General features: G+C 48.3%; 10 protein-coding genes across 10 annotated transcripts; 5 read left to right on the top strand and 5 right to left on the bottom strand.

The window, feature by feature from the left end:
* Window positions 1-1,095: 1,095 nt before the first annotated feature.
* Window positions 1,096-2,360, bottom strand: FOBCDRAFT_213624 (uncharacterized protein). Its single transcript, XM_059609359.1, has one exon. It carries the CDS (start codon window positions 1,997-1,999, stop codon window positions 1,322-1,324), a length of 678 nt encoding a protein of 225 aa, XP_059463971.1. The 5' UTR covers window positions 2,000-2,360; the 3' UTR covers window positions 1,096-1,321.
* Window positions 2,361-3,873: 1,513 nt separating this feature from the next.
* FOBCDRAFT_268240 (uncharacterized protein) lies at window positions 3,874-4,838 on the bottom strand (the record flags this gene model as incomplete). Its single annotated transcript, XM_031194920.2, has 3 exons — window positions 3,874-4,442; window positions 4,504-4,575; window positions 4,631-4,838. 3 exons carry the CDS (start codon window positions 4,836-4,838, stop codon window positions 3,874-3,876), a joined length of 849 nt encoding a protein of 282 aa, XP_031029658.2.
* A 739-nt stretch (window positions 4,839-5,577) lies between these two features.
* On the top strand, window positions 5,578-6,476 carry FOBCDRAFT_268239 (uncharacterized protein; the record flags this gene model as incomplete). The annotated part of the gene is made up of 3 exons (XM_031194919.2): window positions 5,578-5,722; window positions 5,774-6,312; window positions 6,366-6,476. The coding sequence occupies 3 exons, from the start codon at window positions 5,578-5,580 to the stop codon at window positions 6,474-6,476; spliced, it is 795 nt and encodes a 264-aa protein (XP_031029657.2).
* Window positions 6,477-6,753: 277 nt separating this feature from the next.
* Window positions 6,754-9,346, bottom strand: FOBCDRAFT_175236 (uncharacterized protein; the record flags this gene model as incomplete). The annotated part of the gene is made up of 4 exons (XM_031194918.3): window positions 6,754-7,463; window positions 7,522-8,414; window positions 8,473-9,013; window positions 9,091-9,346. The coding sequence occupies 4 exons, from the start codon at window positions 9,344-9,346 to the stop codon at window positions 6,754-6,756; spliced, it is 2,400 nt and encodes a 799-aa protein (XP_031029656.3).
* Window positions 9,347-9,834: 488 nt separating this feature from the next.
* Window positions 9,835-11,716, bottom strand: FOBCDRAFT_175235 (major facilitator superfamily domain-containing protein; the record flags this gene model as incomplete). Its single annotated transcript, XM_031194917.3, has 5 exons — window positions 11,422-11,716; window positions 11,139-11,371; window positions 10,816-11,084; window positions 10,111-10,753; window positions 9,835-10,030 (listed from the first exon to the last, which is right to left on the bottom strand). Exons 1-5 carry the CDS (start codon window positions 11,548-11,550, stop codon window positions 9,835-9,837), a joined length of 1,470 nt encoding a protein of 489 aa, XP_031029655.2. The 5' UTR covers window positions 11,551-11,716.
* A 327-nt stretch (window positions 11,717-12,043) lies between these two features.
* On the top strand, window positions 12,044-13,203 carry FOBCDRAFT_175232 (Pyruvate/Phosphoenolpyruvate kinase-like domain-containing protein; the record flags this gene model as incomplete). Its single annotated transcript, XM_031194916.2, has 3 exons — window positions 12,044-12,539; window positions 12,586-12,852; window positions 12,920-13,203. The coding sequence occupies 3 exons, from the start codon at window positions 12,044-12,046 to the stop codon at window positions 13,201-13,203; spliced, it is 1,047 nt and encodes a 348-aa protein (XP_031029654.2).
* Window positions 13,204-13,278: 75 nt separating this feature from the next.
* FOBCDRAFT_247436 (uncharacterized protein) lies at window positions 13,279-14,518 on the bottom strand. The gene is made up of 2 exons (XM_031194915.3): window positions 14,455-14,518; window positions 13,279-14,378 (listed from the first exon to the last, which is right to left on the bottom strand). Exons 1-2 carry the CDS (start codon window positions 14,485-14,487, stop codon window positions 13,425-13,427), a joined length of 987 nt encoding a protein of 328 aa, XP_031029653.2. The 5' UTR covers window positions 14,488-14,518; the 3' UTR covers window positions 13,279-13,424.
* A 201-nt stretch (window positions 14,519-14,719) lies between these two features.
* FOBCDRAFT_153580 (uncharacterized protein) lies at window positions 14,720-16,101 on the top strand (the record flags this gene model as incomplete). The annotated part of the gene is made up of 6 exons (XM_031194914.3): window positions 14,720-14,913; window positions 14,963-15,033; window positions 15,083-15,294; window positions 15,348-15,444; window positions 15,497-15,788; window positions 15,839-16,101. Exons 1-6 carry the CDS (start codon window positions 14,880-14,882, stop codon window positions 16,099-16,101), a joined length of 969 nt encoding a protein of 322 aa, XP_031029652.2. The 5' UTR covers window positions 14,720-14,879.
* A 564-nt stretch (window positions 16,102-16,665) lies between these two features.
* Window positions 16,666-17,490, top strand: FOBCDRAFT_256379 (uncharacterized protein; the record flags this gene model as incomplete). Its single annotated transcript, XM_031194912.3, has 1 exon — window positions 16,666-17,490. The coding sequence occupies one exon, from the start codon at window positions 16,666-16,668 to the stop codon at window positions 17,488-17,490; it is 825 nt and encodes a 274-aa protein (XP_031029650.3).
* Window positions 17,491-18,537: 1,047 nt separating this feature from the next.
* Window positions 18,538-18,957, top strand: FOBCDRAFT_268232 (uncharacterized protein; the record flags this gene model as incomplete). Its single annotated transcript, XM_059611409.1, has 1 exon — window positions 18,538-18,957. One exon carries the CDS (start codon window positions 18,538-18,540, stop codon window positions 18,955-18,957), a length of 420 nt encoding a protein of 139 aa, XP_059466648.1.
* Window positions 18,958-19,537: the final 580 nt, after the last annotated feature.

Below are 19,537 nucleotides of genomic sequence, written 5' to 3'. Positions count from 1 at the left end.
ACATGCCAGAAGAGACAGAGTTACCTCCTGAAACTGGAGACAGAGAAAGACTGCCGAGACTACGGTTTGTTTGGGTTTGGGCCGTCCTGCATGCAAGGCGAGAAAACAACGCTAGCGTAGCACTCGGGCCCCTGACATGTACTGTACATACTGGCGTGTTTGACAGGACAAGGCTCATTACCGCTTATTTCTGGTGGGCAGCGTTGTAGCTGTTGGTTGTAATGGCGTTGGGCCATGCATATCTTTACTGCAAACTGCTTAAACAAAGACCGGAATACAGTGCCGTTCGCCATTGCTCCGTGGGTGTTGAGTTTGGATACTGAAGCGTCGATCACGATGGTCTGATAGGCGCCGTGTCTCACTTTGACTCAGTAGAGGTGGTGTCCATTGGTCGCATGAATCAGCTGATGTCAAAGCACTGCGATCCGAGATGTTGAATCGCCTCATTGACGAACCAACAATGATACCCTACAGACCCTGCCCGTATTGCACAGTGAACAGTCTTTTCCCCTTCTCCGAGAAGACAACATGTTATAGATCACATCAGAGGGTATGAGAGATCCACAAGACAGAATGATCGTCGAGGTATTCCCTGCACGTTTCGCTCGGGAAAATTGCATCCGTTGAGATGCATTTTCGTAAAGAAAGGTATGCGAGATGACAGCTCGCAACAACGTATATGACCCAGTAAGCCAAACCACAATAGCTCTATATCCCCGATATCATGGAAATAACACAAAATACCAAATACCCAAGCTTTCGGTAGACATAGGGCTGATATATATCCCATTCCACCCAATATCAACATCCATTTCGTATCGACTCTACCCGAGCAATAGCCTTAAAACCGTTCGGATCCGCAAAACCCTCTCCGCACACTGTCACAGTACAGTGCGGCCCCTGTCACCTCATCCCGCGCCGGCGCGCACCATTTAGGGGGAACAGGCTAGGTAACACCCGCCCCTAGAAGATTCCAGTAAAAATCATAAAAAAACACGCGCATGACTGTGCCGCTCGCCCCGTGACAAGCCCGGCCCTCTTCCCAATATCACGGTACCGGTAAGCTAAGCCTCTAGGGTTTCTGTCAACTGCAACGTCGTAAGTAATAACACTTGAAACGCGAGTGGGGGTCTGTTATACCGAGGAGATATTACTCAAGACTGTATCTCCCACGTGTATTTGGCTGTGTAGTCCTGTCACACCGCAATCTACGAGTGAGAGATAACTATTCTCTATGCAACTCTGTCATGTATCATGGTAACGTCTCATTATAGCATATCCACTATATATCCCAGAACCAACAACCCTCGAACCAACAACATCAAGCAAATGGCAGCTCCTGTCGATTAGACGAAGAATCACACCCTGCGAACCGCCACCAATCCTGATGCGTACGAACAAACAACCACCGAATAGCAACAAGTGCAATCCAAGGAAGAGGAGGGAAATCCGCCCAGATACCACCTCCAAAGTCCTTATCGTGAAGAATCAAGGCCAGCGGCAAAATCTCGTTACGATGAGACGCTTTCTTCATGGCGTTAGATCCTATCTCGGCCCCTGTCTTCTCGAACCACGCTCCCCAGTCGCACTTGTCGGCGTACTTTTCGAGTCCGACAAGGGTGTCGATTTCGTTGTGCAGATGTGTTGTGAGGGAGGGCATGAATGAGTCGATGATTTCTCTGAGCTTGGAGCCGTCGAGTTCTTCCTCGTCTTTGCGGATTTTCTCGATGTAGGTTGTGAAGCGATCTAGGCCCTCGTGGAATAATCGGTGCTCGTCGATGTTGGCGTCCATGAGGCCTGGTACGCCGGTGATTCTGTTGATTTCTGGGAAGATCTTTTCTTCTTCGATGTCGTGATGTTCTTGAATTTCTTGGCTCCATGCCCAGGCGAAGTTTGCAAAGTCCACCTTGTCTTTTTGCGTTCCCCTTTCGGCGACGTTCATTGCTTGGAGATAGATGGCGTTGACGCCGCGAAGGAATAGGTTATGGACGACAGCCATGCCTGCAGCGCATTTTCGAGCACCTTGAGCGCGCTTTTCAAGCTACTCGTGAGTCCGATCATTAGTAACCGTATCGTTATGGCTTGAGTGGCTTTTTCCAGGATTCATACTGAGTCACCTGCTCTTGACGCGCCGATGAGCTCAAAGGGGCCGTCAACCCATGGCTTCTTGGGTTCTTCCATCATAATATGTCACAGCAGATTGCTTGAAACAATGAGCCGGACATTTCGAAAAAGGACAGCGCATTACTTATATGCTCAATACAAGTGGTGCAGCAATATATTAGTGCTGACGTTGGATGTCTGGAGAGTAATCCGTAGGTCCGTAGGGCGACCAATCATGGAGTTGACATCGTATCTGACGTGCATCTCTTAAATCTCGACTTCTACTTTCCTTCACATTGAATAAGTGAGATCAAGAAGAATACTCGGTCGTATTTTATACTGTTTCTCTTCATAGTGACTTTGATGCTACAGTATCTCTGGGGCCACATATTAGCAGTGCTGGACGACTGAGCAGGATGATCTCACGATAGCCGCAAGGCCCAAGCTTGCTGACTCAGATCTAATGGGGAGCTGCTTATAGGCTATTGTTTTATCTTGATGCTTATCGAACCAATGTCATCCTTCCAAGTGGAATCTTCGGGATCCTTGCTTAGTCGATGCTCAGACCAGACCTGTTTCAAAGCTCCCAATCATTGGGTCAAAGATCATCGCCAGGAAGCGACAGTGAGCGGGATTCTCAATGTCCCCGATATCCGATAAGTTTAGCTAGAAGAGAAATGCGATATGCCTAAAGTCCTGAGAATTTTTATGCCGTACAACTGGTTTTATGTCATCGATAGCTGGAGAAATGAAGCGCCGGGTGATCCAGAAAGCTCATTCCTTGAGGGCAGCCGAGACGTGATAATTATGCATAGGGTAAGTTGGTTGCTTAAACCAGACTTAATATGGTTTACTCAAGAAGGCCTCCGTTGTATTCCGAGCCTAATTGCAAAAAAAGATCAGTCCAAGCTTATTTTTACAGCGCTCTTTTATCAAGCTGTCAGAATTGCAGTTCAAGTCCGTGTTTCTCAGATATCTCAAAGACCTGCTGTGGTGAAGCTCCGCCAAAGTTACGTCTGGAGCATGAGCTTGGACAAGTAAATGGATCAATCTAAAAATAGGTTCAGTACGAAATCTCCTCACGTGTCAAAGCCATTGCCTCGGCTTCTTTAGGTCCCTCGACCTTATCAGACAACCATCATCAAATCAGCATATCGCGCTGCACTCATAAGTACGGAGTCCTCGCCAAGTCAAGACAGCAGCACTACCGAGAGTCGACTCTTGGAATTTGCCTGATTCTGCCAAGGCCAACTCAGCTTGACAAGTTCTCTAGTGGCGCGCGCCGTTGAATGTCACAAGCAATAGCGACAGCTTTGACCCGGCGCTAATACTTTTGCGCTAATTGGATGGGGCTTGTCATAGCCAATGATGCGTATTCCGTCCCCACCGCACAGACATTTAGGCGAACTTTCAGTTGTCTTGGCAAGACGCCAAATTTGTTGTCTCTACGCGCCGAGATAGAGGTATCGTGATAGCGTGACCTGCGGAATTATGCGCTATTGTCTTGAGCATCTGATGTGTCGCTTCTGGTTGTTGTCTCTGGCACGGTCAGACAGCCACAACTGTTGGCTGGGCTTGGGTGCAGAGTAAAGAACAGATCACGCCATGGTTTGATAGACAGAAAGGTAGCATTAGGAGTAAGAGGATAGCGTTATGTTCGTTACTACATGAATTGATCACTAATTACATTATCATATCCTCCAATCATGACCAGTATCGTGTATACCATGAGCCAGTCTCCAGTAGGACACATTCTTGAGAACAATACCTTTAGATGCTGGTGCCAGAAGCACCATCCGTAGCCAACTGATGCTTGCGCGCGTTATCCTCCATGCGAGCAATTCGTGAGTTTCTCTTCGCCTGCTGACTGCGACGCAAGAAGAACAGAATCGCACCAGCAATCAAGACAACACCAGCAATAGAACCAATAACAATACCAGCAATAGCTCCGCCACTCAACTTGTTAGATTTGCCTGACTTGCTCTCCGCCTCAGAAGCATCAGAGCTTTCAGAAGATGTAGACGGGTGAGTAGCAGTTGGGCTGGGTCCAACGGTAGCACCAGCTGCCTTGTCGTCGTCGCCGGGCTCTGTGGCGTTGAAGCAGGGGATTTCGAAGTTTAACTCGGACTCCTTGACAAAAGTGATGTCGGCGCAGGCATAGAAGGTTTGGTTATGGGGTGCGTCCCAGTCGGCGCGGTAGATAATTTGCAGAGTTGCGTTGTCGCCGGCTGAGACCTTGGAGGGGGCATCGGGAACTTGAACGCAGGTGTGACCTGGGTTGAGATCTGTGATACTTCTTTCCTGAATCAGGGTCTCGAAGTCATCATTGGATGTAGGATCTACAGAGATGGTAAGTCAATTAGTATGGCTAACAGGAGGTTGAGTGATCAAGTTGCTTACCTTCTGAGTACGAGATGCTGATCTTGGTGTTGTAATAGTCATCCTGAGCAACAAGAGAGACAGCACCACCAGCTAAACGACAAACGTTAGCAAAATGTCACACAAACGGGTCAAGGAGCTGACGTACTCAAGGGAAAGTTGGTCCTGTTCCCAGAAGATGCTCGTGAGCCGCAAGGACCTTTGTTGTCAACGTCCCCAGCCCAAGGACGGTCCGGGGGCCACATGAAACCGGCAGGTCCCATCTCGTCATCCTTGACAGTCGCGTTCGTAGGAATGTCGTCTTCTTGCCCAAAGGCAAAAGATGCCAGCGTCAGAACAAGCAGATTCTTCAACATGATGATTGGGACGACAGAGTGACGAGAATAACACGAGATAAGCCAGAGACTTGCAGAAGACCGTGGTTACTGCTCTCTTCCAAACGATGAGGGGAAACCATGCTCGTGATATACACCATTTCACGGATACACCATCATTAGCTGGTACATGTGACACTGCGGGACTTTTGAACCGCCAAGTAACACACTGAACCCCTTGAGGCAAGAGAAATGCACTACAACCTGGCCGTTGGCATCTGATTGACCCATCCGGTAATCGTGTGCCACCTAAATCCGGTGAACCTCAACCTCCCCCTGCTTATCAGATGATCAGATAAGATTTTGATGCATCCCGACGCTCTCATTGGTGCGACGCGCTAACCGAGGACCGCAACTAGATCACTTTTGGTCTAACGGCGAGGATTAAAGTTGGTGCGATATCGGATATACAGGTCTAGAGTATGCACTTTATCTTGGCATCAGGTCATGGAATTGCTGTTTGTCCAATCAGTGAGGTTGAGGGTGTAGCCAGGAGCTCGGTGTTCTCGGGATGCAACGGATAATTGACCGGAATGCAATTTCCTGTTTTGCGCTGGACATGGGAAGAATCTGTGATCTAAACCTGACTGAGGAAAATTGGCTTGTGCTATGAGGATTGTGCAGATATATAGCCTTGGTCCTCCTTCCATCCGTCTCTTCTCATCAACCTACAGCCTCAAACCCTCCAAAGCATTCAATCGTTAGACTTCACTCGTTCAAAATGCATTCTCTCGCTGCATACACTCTTTTGGCTTCTGCCTCTCTTGCTGTCGCCATTGATCCCCGCTTTGAGTTCCCCGATACTGTCCCTCTCGTCAAGCGCCAGCAGCCTGGTACCCCTCAGTACGCCTGCCACGAAGACTGCGGTAAGTAACAAGCTCTACCATCACCACGACTTTCTTTCTAACAAACTTTAGGTCTCTTGATCACTCTTGCTCGTGATGATGAGGACTTTTGTGATAGCGATGAGTGGAATGAGCGCTACGGACGCTGCATGTCGTGCGCCAACACCTACGATATCTGGAAGTACTACGGCAGCGGCGTAGGCAGAGTCGCTCAGCAGTGTGGTCTTACTCCTAAGCCCAGCCCCTCTGGTTCCTCTGGTGCTGCCTCTACTACCGCTGAGGAGAAGCCTTCTTCCACTGCTGCCGAGGCTAAGCCCTCGACTACTGCTGTCGAGAAGCCTGCTACCACTGAGGTTGAGGAGGCTGAGACTACCAAGGCTGAGGAGCAGGCTACTGCTACTGAAGAAGCTGAGGAGGAGGAGACCACTTCTGAGCATGAGCATGAGGAGACTGAGCATGCTCACACTTCTACTGAGGCTGAGCACTCTGAGGCTCATGAGCATACTACTCTTGCTACTCACGCTGCTGAGACAACTCATGCTGCCAACCCCACCAAGACTCACGAGGCTGGTCACACTTCTGTTGATGAGATTGGAACTGTTGGTGTTACTGTAAGACACTGCTCGCCTTCGATAACACCCGTGACTAACAATGTTGTCTATAGGCTACCTCGACTCCTCTCCCATCAAGTGTCATCGTCAACGGCGCCGCCAAGCAGGTTGGTTTCTCCACTGCTATGGTCGTCGTCGCCTTGGCCATGTGCGGTCTCTATTAGGCAATTAGTTCCTGAAAGTTTGGGGAGTTATTCTCTGTCAGGTGGAAATGAGTGCATGAGTAATGGACTTATGCTGTAAGAGGATTTAGGGTGTTTTCACTTCTATATATAATTTTAATTGATCATTTAATACTTGACAATCCAAGATATCTTAACATTCTTCCCAACGATGCTTGTACATCCTCCTGCCTAAACAGAACAACCCAATCTGTAAATTGAAGACCCGACAGCTGTACCTCAATTCGCGTTGTATCAAAGTGATGATCGAATCAAAGAATTACACGTTTGGTAAGCTCCACAAGAAATCCCATGACCTATCTTCTGGCTCGGCCATGTCGGGGTCATCAGTGGCGAAGCCGAATGGAGCCATGCTAGGATCAAATGGCAGTGCAAGCCAGTCATCCACAGCCGGCATTGACAGATCTCCTAGGGAATCATCTACTGGCGGTACGCTGTTGTCGAATATCCATTGGGAGGTTTGGTCCACTGTACGAATCCCCTGAGGAATCGTAGTTGGGACCATGCTTTGCCTATACCTCTCTAGATGCATGTCCAGCAACTCTCCATACCGAGAAGCTAGATGCATCTCGTCGAGACTACTATTCCGAAGAGCTCGGATACTTCTTTCCAATATTCCAAGAGACGTCTCTAGATCTGTTGTTCGAATTCCAAGACTCAGAGCTTTTAGAAGGAAGATGGAAGCCATGATGATGCGAAGGAATACTCGAACGGGACAGTACCGGAGCGTACCAGCCTCGAATAGCCTGTTTACTGACTCGAGAGCCTGGCATGATGAATTAATGACTTCTTTGATGAAAGAATAATCTGTTGCCGTGATGGATGACTGGAGAACATCGGTATCGATCGAGTTTGGCGGTCTTCTACCAAGGACTCGATCAACGGCGGCTTGGATGCCAAACGAATTCATGAAAGCACGGAGATAATTAAACTCAATTGTCAAGTCCTCGCATGCATGAGATGATAAAGCTGAAGCGACAAACGGTTAGTACAGGATAATTTGGGAAAGAAGAAGGCGTGTGCTCACTCTCGTGACTGAGATGAGTTGTCTTCCAGCCCGCGAGCTGTTTCTGAAAGTGTTTGATGATGTTTATGTATCTGCAGCTACTAAGAATTTCTCGAATCCCTGCAGCCGATGGACATAAAACATCGATGATGGTTCGTGTAAGATTAGTCAGGTCGAGCCATGCTGTCAATGTGGATGAATCGCCCTGCCCGTCTCTTGTCGAAGGCTCTGACATGAAGCGCGAGACAGACGTCGGCATCATAGAAGGACATCCTAGTCGACTGGATTGCTGCTCCAGAAAGATATATAGAAGATCAAGTAACCTCGTCTGCTCAGCTTTGAATCCTGGTGGCTGTGTAGACGTGTCAACTCTTTCGCCATCATCGCAGAGTCCGAGTTCAAGAGCCAAAGACTGCACACAGCCCAGCAGCATCCAAGACATACGATCAGACGTCTTGGCGGGGAGGATAACATCTCTTAACCACTGGGCTTCATTGTCATTAGTGTCGTCTGCTTGGTTATCGAACTGATCATCCCGAGGATCTAAGTCGGTGAGCAAAGTAGACGAGTCCCAGCCATCTGAAGCCGGCGGCAGGTGTATCGCCTGTGGGTGCCACTCTATGATCAGCAGAAGAGCTTCGATAGAGCCCCTCGTTCTTGTCTTTGCCTTGGATCGCTTTTCTTGGCCAAAGATGATTCTCATGACGAGATGCTGACAGTGCTCCCATAATCGATGATGAATAATGGTACTTCTGGCCAGACCACCGTGACCGACTAAGACGTGGTACCGCGATGATATCATCAAGATTACACAGCAGAGTAGAGGCTCTTGTGTGATGAGCCTGTAGTGTCTTTCATGGCTCAGGTCAAAGCCTTTCGATACAGGGGATAGCGGTGCTAGATTCTGCTGGAACCTGCCAATGAGTCATTAATCATCATGTCTTTCGCTCCATCTTGAACGACGATACTTACAAGTCGATATATCTGACTGCCTCTTCAGCGGTGAACCAACCCATTCTGACAAAGCGGAAGGACCGCCATACCGTCAAGGGATTGGGAGTAGTAGGAGAGACATAGGTAGGCCTGGATGTACTGATGGAGGCGGTTGTCCTAGGACTCGATGTCTCTCCGATAAGATGCAGTGTATGTCGTGATATGGGCCCTTGATTGCTAGGTGAAGCACCCTCCTTGTTGGCGTTTTCGATCGCAGGTTGGTACAAAAGCCGCAGTGCGTCATTCCCGTTCGAAACAAGTGTAGTAGTGAGGTCACCAGCAGGTCCTGTGGAGCTCATAGACGGTGAAGTTTCGTTCATAACACTCTGTTGCTGATGTTGAGGCAGATCATGGGCCAGTCCTGGCAGTTCATTGCTGCCCGATAAAGAAATGTCTGGCAATGTCAGATCATTACTATCGTCGAGCACCTGTGATGGTTCTTGAGTAAATGTGTCTTCGCTCAGATTGGCTGGAGCCGGCGAGGTGCTCACCATGGTAGTACCATGTTCTGAGCCCAGAGCTGGTTGGGGATAAAACCACGTCAGCAAAATGGGTTGCAGAGTGTGATGGGATCTGAGGCCCAGCATAGATACACACCTTCTTTCGATGATGCTCTTTTGCTAAGAGTCTTGTTCCGCTTCCGATGAGAGCGTTCATCGCTAAATACGCATTCTTTGACTTCTCTTTGACACCTCAAGCATGGCACGCCAGGTTTGTCAACGATACAGCGAATCTTCTTTTTCCGACATAACTCGCAAGCCTGGTAGCCCCGGCGGAAATCACGCACACGTCGTCTGCGAGAGGGGCCGTCACTATCAGGCAAAGTGGGTTGGGTTTGTGCGTCAGCATCCATTGGTGCCTTTCTGGCCGAGGGGAGTCGTTCGGTGGTCAATTGTCTGGGAATCTTGAGAATCGGAAAGTGGCGGATGGTGACGGATATAAGTACCTCCCCGACGAATGTCCGCTGATCACCAGGTGACGGCATAACTAGCATCGAATGGGACTAATCCAGCGGGCTAGCTTGGCATCGTGCGGGGAATTGACGGGTTCGGTCCCGGATCACTTTGGGGCAACTTGAGAAATCTGGCTCGAGAAATGGCTTCCGGATGAAAAATACAGATAATAAAGATTGGATGCGTGTTGATTCTCTGTAAATTGAGCGTACATGATGTATCCTATCCAACGACAAAAAAGGCCAAGCATATGATTGTAATGCTGCAGAGATCAATTTTGTACTATTGAATTGAATAACTAACAAACTATGTAATGGATCACACACAAGCAAGCCAACTTGTTGGAAGAATCTTCCACCATTCCAACAAATCAGAACAAACCACTATGCTATGTGAGGTAGCGAAAGTTCTTGTTCTTATCACCAAGCTCCGTAACATCAACAGCCAAATCGGAATCGACGGGGCCATATTTACGGTCTCTTCTCTTGTTCTCACGTTCCAAAGCAAAGTGCAGGCCTAATGCAAGAATAGAAATGAGTCCGGTTAGTCCACAGCCAATGGCGGTACCCCGAAGGTAAAGAGGTCTGGTAAAGCATAGTGTTAGTATACGAACGCCCAAGTATGAGGTTTTGAAAGAAGATACTCGGGCAAAAGAGACACTTACCCGTCAGAACTGGGGAAAACAACACTGCTAACAAAGGAGGAGCATTGACCAAAGGTAGCTAGAATCGCTAGTCCAGCACCCTTCTTAGAGTCTCCTCCTTGATTATTCAGCAGCCAGGTGATGTTGATGCAAAGCGCAGGGAAGACTCCACAGGATGCTAGAAAGATGGCGGCATAACGGGTTGCCCTCTTGGACTCATCCTGAACAACGACCAGCATGAGGTAGCCAATAAAGCCAATGAGCGCGCTACCGCTGACAACATATCCTCTCTTACCATACCTGTCACTCACCAAAGCTGCCAGTACGCAGCAAAGGAAGGCTAGAAAGTATGGCGGCGCAGTGAGGCCCTGTGCAGTGACGGATGAGTAGCCCATATCGCGGACAATTGTCGGGAGAAAGTTAGAAAGGCCGGCGAAAGAGTAGTTGCAGCAGAAATGAATGACGGTATGGATGTAGTTCTGGTAGTCTGCCAGGCCAGCAAATATTTGGTTCCAGCGTACTCCAGTCTTCTTGGTGCGATCGCGAACCTGGAGCCGCTCAACAGCGTAGGTGGAATCTTTCTCAGACAGGTATTTGGCCCTGTCTGGGGAATCTGCTAAGAAGAACCAAACGACGATGGAGAAAGCTACAGTGGGGGCACCCTCTATAGTAACAGACTAGTCAGAAAGCTGTGACCCAGACAGCTGAGCAGACTTTTCAACGTACCGATGATGAAGAGGTATCTCCAAGGCTCCAATGAGCCACTGATATGGGTGATTCCGTAAGCCAACGCAGAAGCGAAGCAATTGGCTAATGGCGACATTCCAAGTAGGAGAGAAACACGAAAGCCCAGCTCATCACGACGGTAGAACAAAGACAGGAAGTACGGTGCACCAGCACCAAACGCAGCCTCGAATACACCAAGCAGCGCTCGGGTAGCAATAAGTCCGCCGAGGTTCTGCGCGGCACCAGCGCACATGGCTGCCGTTCCCCAACTACAAGAAACACACCGTCAGTGCCTATGCAATACGAGATAGAGGCTTGCTTACCAAACGCAAAGCGCGGCGACGTATTTGCTCGCAGGGAAGATCTTCCAGAATAGGCTGGTCCACTCGAAGCAAACGTAGCAGATGTAGAACGCGTTGAGGACCCAGGCCCATTCAGAGTCGCTGAGGCCTAGGTCACCCTTTGCACCGGCAGTTTTGGCGTTGCCGATATTTCCTCGGTCGAGATAGGATAGGATGTATAGGCAGCAAACGATGGGAAGAAGACGGCGGTCAAACTAGGTGACTGTTAGTAGAATTACTATATGTAGCACTGGTAGTAGCTTACTGTATTCTTGATACGCTTGTTGGCCTCTTCGGGAACGTCAACGCGTTGCTGGTCTTGGTGCTCTGCTGCATGTTCAAGTTCCTCTGCGCCCAAGGACATCTTGTGCTCAGACTCTGGGTGATTCATCATGAGGGTGTACCGAAAGGCGAATTGGAGATGTAGATGAAGCTTGATGAATTGGGAGTTCGGGATGGATACTTCTCGAGGATTTCAGTGGGTTTTAGTAGTCGAGAGCTGGACTGTCACTTTTGAAGCGCTTTGACTCTATCATCGACAGATCCCGTCAGTCTCCGGGATTCAAGGTTTGTAGCTCACAGAAAGGGGGGCATCTGATCTCGGGTCCAGATGCTTCCCGATCCAAGATGCGGGGTCCCCGCATACCCCAGATTCTCTGAGAACTATCCGGGGGAGCCCTCCTTATATCCGGAGCGTGCTCTGCTCCGGATAGACGAGTATCCGTCACTTTCCGAGCATATCCGAATCTCGACCAGCGCCGAACCTTTGCCTATCCCTAGGCTTTATGTATATAAGATGTTCATTAAACGTCTCCATTTCGACTGTTTATCATCAGTCATCTCATCATCCCAACACCACATCTCAGCATCAAATACTCCCATTCACAATGTCCAAGTCCATCGTCAACAGCACCCCCTACCCCTTCCAGTTCAATGCACCAACCCTGCAAAAGCCTGGCAAGGCTGGACAGATCGTGGATGTAACGGGCACTCTGAAAAACGTCCGCGGCAAGATCCCATCCGTCCAGGCGTCAGCTCTCCGCACCATGATGCTCGAAGCCCATAATGACCCTACAAAGATCCTTGCCCACTGCTGCAGCTATGACGGTCTTTCATCACGGCTCTGCGAGGAAGCTGGTTTTCCAATGATCTTCCTCGCTGGATATGCTGTATCTAGTGCCTACGGTCTGCCTGACACTGGTTATATCGCAATGGCTGAGGTGTGCGATAAGATTCAGGAAACCGTGCGGCAGGTCTCTGTCCCTGTCATGGCAGATGGAGATACAGGCTACGGTAGCCCGCTCAACGTTAAAAGAACCGTGGAGAGTTATGCCCATGCCGGCGCCGCTGGAATCATGATTGAGGATCAAACCTGGCCAAAGCGTAAGTCTTGAAATTTACCTGGATGGTCTAGAGCTAACTGCCTCAGGCTGTGGTCATACCAAGGGAAAGTCTGTTGTCTCTCGTGGTGAGGCATATGCCCGTATTCAGGCGGCTTGCGACGCTCGAGATCAAGGCAAGGATATTTTCGTCCTTGCGAGAACCGACGCTCTGATCCACGGCTGGGAAGAGGCCTTGAGTCGTGCCAAAGAGTTCAAGAGAATCGGCGTCGATGCCGTTTTTGTTGAGGCCCTTCCCGATCGCGAGGCTATGCGGCGATGTGTAGAAGAGATTGGCATCCCCACATTTGCAAACAGTAAGTTACGCCCCTTGGCTGTGATCTGGCTCCAATCATTCTCATTCGTGCCAACTTATTGTGTTAGTCATTGAAGGAGGAAAGACCGAGAATCTGTCAGCGAAGGACCTCGCAGAACTAGGATTCTGTGCTGTGGCATACCCCTGGACTCTTGTTGCTGCTAAGCTCAAGAGTATTCGCGAGACCTTGGAAGAACTCAAGAAGAGTATGACCGTGGGAAAGCCGCCTATGATTCTTTCATACAGTGAAGTTTGCGAAGGTGTTGGATTCAATAAGTACTGGGATCTGGAGGAGAGGTATAAGTTCAAGGACGACGGTCTCGTTACTGACCCTACAAACGGCCATGTTTAGTCGTCGTATTTGATATAAAAGGCCGTATCATCTGCTGGAGCAAATAGAAATTTCTCATCTTCCAATCGCGTGCAGCTCCATCATGTCTAGCTTAGTAAACGTTGTCGAGATTGGCCATAGTGCACTAAAACATTAATACTTTGCCGCTTGAACATAGTCGCCTTACTCAACAGGGATAAGGAGATGCTATGCTTAAGGGCAACTGCAAAAGATATTACCATTTACCCTTCCATTCCACGTCTTATAAAAGGAGTAAATAGCTGATCAACGACATCGACGTTCCATCGAGGTCCGTCCCCAAAGCAGACACAGCTATCGTACAGCCTACACTTGACGTCTTCCAGCAGATAGTGCAACACTGCATTCCCTTCTCCCAGTGCGGCCTTTCTCAAAGTCTCCAATGCTTCATCACTCAATGTTTTCATGAGTCGTTTCTCAATCCCGTTACATGACAGCCACTGATCTGGATCCTTGCCCGTGGAACGATACTCTGTTTCTATGAGACTGCAAAGTACAAGTCCCAGATCCTTTTCAGCGGCGACAGCATGTGCTTGGCTAATGGAACCCGTTTGCTTATACTCAACCCTTGCCTTTGCCATGGTTTCGATAAAAGAGGGCTTGATATCTTGCGTGGCTTTGGAATGCTTCAGACCTTTTTGGATGACTGTTTTGGAGTTGTGTTGCGTGCATACTGTCTGGTAATGCTCCATGACTGACCAGAAGAGAAGGCCCGCAAATGTCTCCGCACCTACACCGAGGTATGGCAAGATATCTTGGGGAGGAAGCGAGACGCGTAGGTAATGTAGTGGGTCTAGCCACATACTGCACTCCAGCCGATACTGTGTTGCTTGCGAGGGAGTCGACGGCAGATGTACATCGCTAAACAAGATCCGCGGGTCACTTGCGTCAGAAGTGGCAGTCTCTCCACTCATTGACCCAACATTTGAAGGCTGTCCTTCATCAGGTGGGATTTTTGCAGGGACTTCTAGTTCAGCAGCCAATGCGAGGTCACGAAAGATGCCAAGCATCTCGGGTCGTTCATCGCCTCGAGCTGCATCAAGTAGTCTCTGAATGCTCTGCTTAAGACGGGCATTTTGGTTTGCTAGCGCATGGGTCGACTGGGCTTGACGCTTGCGAAAAGCTGCTTGGGAGCGTCGGCCTCGCTCGCGACGGCGCTGTAACATGTTAGCGCGAGGACCCGGTCGTTTTTGACAAGAATAGTCTAGCTATTTCTCACAGAAAGCAACTTACAGTCAGTTCATCCTGAGGCTCTGCGGTACCCATGTTCCCTTCTTCGAAAGCTCTTGGAATTATTCATTAGTCTACGAAAATAATGTTTGTCCAAACCGCAGACCAGATATTGGATTTGTCAGATTGAAGCGGAGTAGTAAGCCGAGATGCCTTGTCCTGATTGGGTGGGTAATGGCACTGATTACCCCGATCACGTAACCGTCGGGGATAGCTCAGGCCGACTCAGTATCACCAAAAGGTTGGAGGATTGAGGTTACGTGTTCGGGATAAAATGTCTGCCCGGGACCAGAAATTGACTAATGAAGAGATTCCCCTGTCATGGCGAAGGTTTACCTATAAAGATGAGAAACTTTTCACTTTACAAAAATAGATGAGGATCACAGAGTTCACAAATATCACTCAATCATCCTTAGAAGTCAATCAGCATGGTCAGAATCGCTATCGCAGGAGCTTCAAGCGGTATGTTTAGCCCTTCCATTTCACTCTGCCAATTACTGAACTTCTCCAGAGCTCGCTAGAGAAATCGTCGACAGGCTTGTCGCTACTGGGAAGCACGAAATTATTGCACTCGTCCGCAAGGTATGTCGAATCATAACCTGCCGGTAACCCTAGCAACTGACAAGCCTAGGAACCATCTGCATTTCCTGAGCTCCCAGGTGTCACCTGGATTCAAACTGATTACAAAAACAAGGCGGAACTCGTTGGGTTGTTTCGCGGCGTTGAAACCGTTCTTTCTTTCCTTGCCGTTCACTTGGATCCCGGTAATGAGACCCAAAAGCGACTTATTGACGCAGCTGTTGAAGCTGGCGTGAAGAGGTTCGCCCCATCTGAGTGGGCAACGTGAGTTTTCCATCAAGCAGTGACAAGCATCATTTCAACTGACTATGCTTCAGAGGAGCCAAACTGGCAGACTCGCTCGATGTTATGTCATGGTACAGCGGAAAGATTGAGATCAGAGAGTATCTCAAGAGCCTGAACTTTGATAGAAAGGTAGCATAGCCCAGATACTCTCTTCATTACAGGAACTAACTTGGTCAATTAGGTTATCGAGTATTCACTCTTCCAGCCCGGTGGCTTTATGGATTACCTTTGCCACCCGTACAAGACTGCAAAGTACATCACCACTACCGTCGTCAATATCGATTTCGTCAAAAGACATGCGATAGTTGTCGAAGGTACACTTGACGACGAGATCACCTATACAAGTGTCGAAGACATTGCCAACATCGTCACTCGGGCTATCGACTTTGAGGGCGAGTGGCCGGTGGTAGGAGGTATCAGCGGTGATCGAATCTCTATTCGTCAGCTTCTAAAAGTTGGAGAAGAACTGCGAGGTCAGCAAACCGGCCAAACAAAAGTAAACAAAGGTACTGACTTTACATAGGAGAACCCTTCGCTATCGAGTGGCTCAAGATGGAAGACCTCGCCGCTGGAGAACTCAAGACAGATAATTATCCCAGACTTCCACTGCCATCTGTTCCTCAGGACCAGGTGGAAGCTTTCTCAAAGATGGTGGTTATCGGTACACTGACTGCTTTCCACCGTGGAGCTTGGACTGTCTCGGATGAGTGGAATCGGAAGTTCCCTGATTATAAGTTTACGAAAGTCGATGAGCTGTTGAGGTCCGCATGGGATGGCAAGAACTAATCGGTATTGCTATTTATGTAATTCTGAGGATTAAAAAACATCCTTCAAGAGATTTAGTATGCACGTGAGCAGACCAAATATTTTAAACTAGGAATGTTTTCAACGAAAACTGTCCATTAGTGTATGTCAGTAGCTACCAAGTATTCTTGAACTTTCCGTCACCTATCTTTGGTAGTGGCACCCTCTGGTGTTGACAAGAGGGTCAAATTGACTGCTGATTAGTAAACTAGCACTCAGCCATGATTCATCAGCACCATTTGAGGTTTCACAAGCTGACTCACGGCGCACGATTTTACCCAAAAGGGTAAGCTTTAACCTAAGCTAAGACCCACTCAAATCTTGAAAACGGATCATCTCGCGATCAATGGTGAAACTAAGAGAAAGTGAGAAAACTATTTAGATTAACGATCTTCCCAGATCAGCTATCGTTTTATTCAGCTACTGCACTGGTCTAGACATTGAAAGGCTTATCCTACTCTTCTCTCATATACATCCTCCTAAACCCTCACCAACAACAGACGTTTACAGTCCAGGAATATCTACAGTGCCAATAATCCCACCAGCATGTCTAACTATCCCAACTATTATCCACCACCTAGCCCTCCGCCTGGCACCAATACGAACCAGGCCCCGGCAGGTTATCATCCATACTATCAGGCACATCCCGACACACCTCCACCCGGTTACCAACAACCCATCTATCCACCTGCACCAGGACCTTCTGGCCTGCATGGACCACCAATCTACTACCCTCGTGTAGGCTTCACCAAACTTTCCGCCAAGTTCCATATCTGGAATGTCATGACCAGCGGCGGCACCAGTTGTCTCCAGCTTGGCGCTCAGCTCAATGGCACAGTAGCCTACTCTGCAAAGATGTTCTCTAGCAGCAGGCTCAAGATCAAAGAGGGTCCATATGCATCTGAGAATTTGCCTATCTGTACTATAGAGAGTCGGCATACTTTCAGCAGCAAAAGTACCATCACCTTTGATGGCTTTCAAGCAAACTTCGTGGAGACGAGTATGTTTAACGATGGCGCAACCTGGCCGTTTGATGTCGAGGTCAATGGTACCTCTCAGAGGTGGCAGTGGAGAAAGAAGAAGGCACAACAAACATCAACACTGAGACAGATAGTTAAAGCCTTTTCCGAGAGTGACTTTGGAAGCTGGGAGCTTGTCCCTGTTTCAGGTCAAGGCTGGCCTATCGCCACCTTTGAGGCATCTGGAGGAAACACCTTTGAGGATAACGCAGCACTTGGCGTATTTGAGTTTCACGGACCGGCAGCTGTTGGCCAGTTGGGTGATATTTTTGCAAATGTATCTATCGCTATCCTGCTGCGCATTATATCTCAACATTACATCAGTAGAATTGCGGCGTTGGCAGGCTCATAGTTAGCCAATATCTGGTTGGATATGGAGACGACTATTTCAGAGCATGGAATCAATCGTGACTCAATAAAAACACGCCGTTGCTATTTTCAGCTTTTCCCAGCTCTTTAATAATTGGGCAAACAACGTGCAACACATAGTATCATAAGATTGTACTACCATCTACACACTCCTGATAAACTGACACGATTCAACCTCACCCACCGGGAGCAGTCGCGGGACCTTAAGATTACATCGGCATCCTAAATACTCAAAGATTTTAATGTAAGGTCTTACACAATACCAATCTAATCCATACTTGCCCCTTAGGGCGGAGAATGATATTGCGAGGCTGCTATAACTCCAACGGTCCTTTCTCCCATATAAGGAAGATTTCCTGGTCGATCCATTTTCTACTTTTATCCAAAATCCGGAGATCAAACTTCCATAGCAGTCTAGCAAATACAGTGCATATAACCTAAGTTAAAGGAGGAAGGTTGAGGCTAGTTAATAAGTAAAATAAATGTTTAAACTATTTAAGACTTTAGAGATACTTGTTTGGTATATCCTTAAAGGCTAACCTATAGAGCTAGAGAAGAAAAGCTTATCTAGGTCTATAATTAATAGCCTTGATAAGTAAAGGGTTCCCGAGAGCCTTCTGGAGTTATGATATAGCCCGGAAAACACATTTTAAAGCTAATAGAACTCTTCTCTGCATCTTGGAGGTAGAAATTGTTATACTTGCTGTTCATTGCATCCTGCAGGGAGTTAATATGACAATCTGGATAGAGAACTCTCCATGGTTCAATGCAACTCTGATCCTTAAAGCTCTTCATGGCCATGATTAGAGCATCCAGACGACTGAAATACTGAGGAGCGGCTTGTTGTTGATCTTGACGTTGGAGTCGGCGTAAGGTGCGAGAGGCATACCAGTGCTGTTCTTACCAGAGGGAAGAAGATTGGTGATTTAATATGGGTCGACCTGGAGCGTCATAGTCAGAACCAATATCTCAGTGGAAACACACAACGAATACCTACCATCATGTTATAAAGTTCATACTCGTTCGTGCAATGGACCGCGTAATAAAGGTTGTAGTCTTCTACCAGATTCACGATGACTATCTGAACTTCAGTGCCTACGCGTCCCAAAAGGGCTTCGCCGAGGACATGGACGAGGGCAAGTTCTCGTTCCCCATCGTATGCGGCATTGAGAAGCATCCTGAGTTTCGGGGTCAAATCCTCGTCGTCTTTAGACAGTGCCCAGCCAGCGCGACCGCTGAGGCTCGGCCGCTGTCCAGGAAGGTCAAGGATCATATGATCAAGTGCATTGCGTCGTCTTGCGGCTTCGACGAGACTCTGAAGTGCTTGAAGAGCATGGAGCACGAGATCGAGCTAGGGATGGTCAAGATTGAAGAGAAACCGGGTCAAGCTAATTCCCTCTTGAGACTCTGCCTGGCTGCGTTGAGCATGGAAGGACAAGAGAAGATTTGATTTTTAAATTAAGTTCTTAAATTATAATTCCAAGTTTAATAGTATGAAAACCACAAGTCAAACCTGTATGGCGCCCTCGCCCACAATAATCTCGTCTTGAAGCATGCTCCGAAGTCGATAAGATTCGACCAGACTCTCTACTTCTCGATACTGTCCTTTTAACCGGGACTGGAGTATCTTTTGCACATTGGAAACAGGGTGAGCCTTTGCAACAAACTTATCAGAGAGCGCATAAGGTTCAGACTTGAGTAACGTCTGGAGAACGGTATGAGCCCTGTGCATTACCGCGTCCAGCATCATCGTGATAGTGCAGATTTTAACCCTCAGAGAGCTATCAGCTCACGTGGTTTTAAAGCTGCCGATGGGACGTACGAGCGGTATATCGAGGTGAATGCTCCTCAATGGGGAGAAAATAGGAGCCGATATCAGGCTTCCGAGCTTGAAAAGGGCCGAGTGCCCGACGGTTTCTTGTATATTAGCCGTGACCCTTTGCATTTCTCAAGTCCAAGCGCACCAATATTTAACTTCTCCTAATCTCCGTAAGCTTTCTAACCCTGATAGACACAACCACCACAATAAA

Source organism: Fusarium oxysporum, chromosome I (genome assembly GCF_013085055.1).
Source record: "Fusarium oxysporum Fo47 chromosome I, complete sequence".
NCBI lineage: Eukaryota > Fungi > Ascomycota > Sordariomycetes > Hypocreales > Nectriaceae > Fusarium > Fusarium oxysporum.
This window is presented reverse-complemented; position numbering and strand designations above follow the sequence as displayed.

Coding starts and splice junctions, on each gene's coding strand:
- FOBCDRAFT_213624 (XM_059609359.1), bottom strand. CDS start 1,999: ATGGCTGTCGTCCATAACCTATTCCTTCGCGGCGTCAACGCCATCTAT.
- FOBCDRAFT_247436 (XM_031194915.3), bottom strand. CDS start 14,487: ATGGGTACCGCAGAGCCTCAGGATGAACTGACT. Junction 14,379..14,454: donor AGCCTCAGGATGAACTGACT/GTAAGTTGCTTT, acceptor AACATGTTACAG/CGCCGTCGCGAGCGAGGCCG.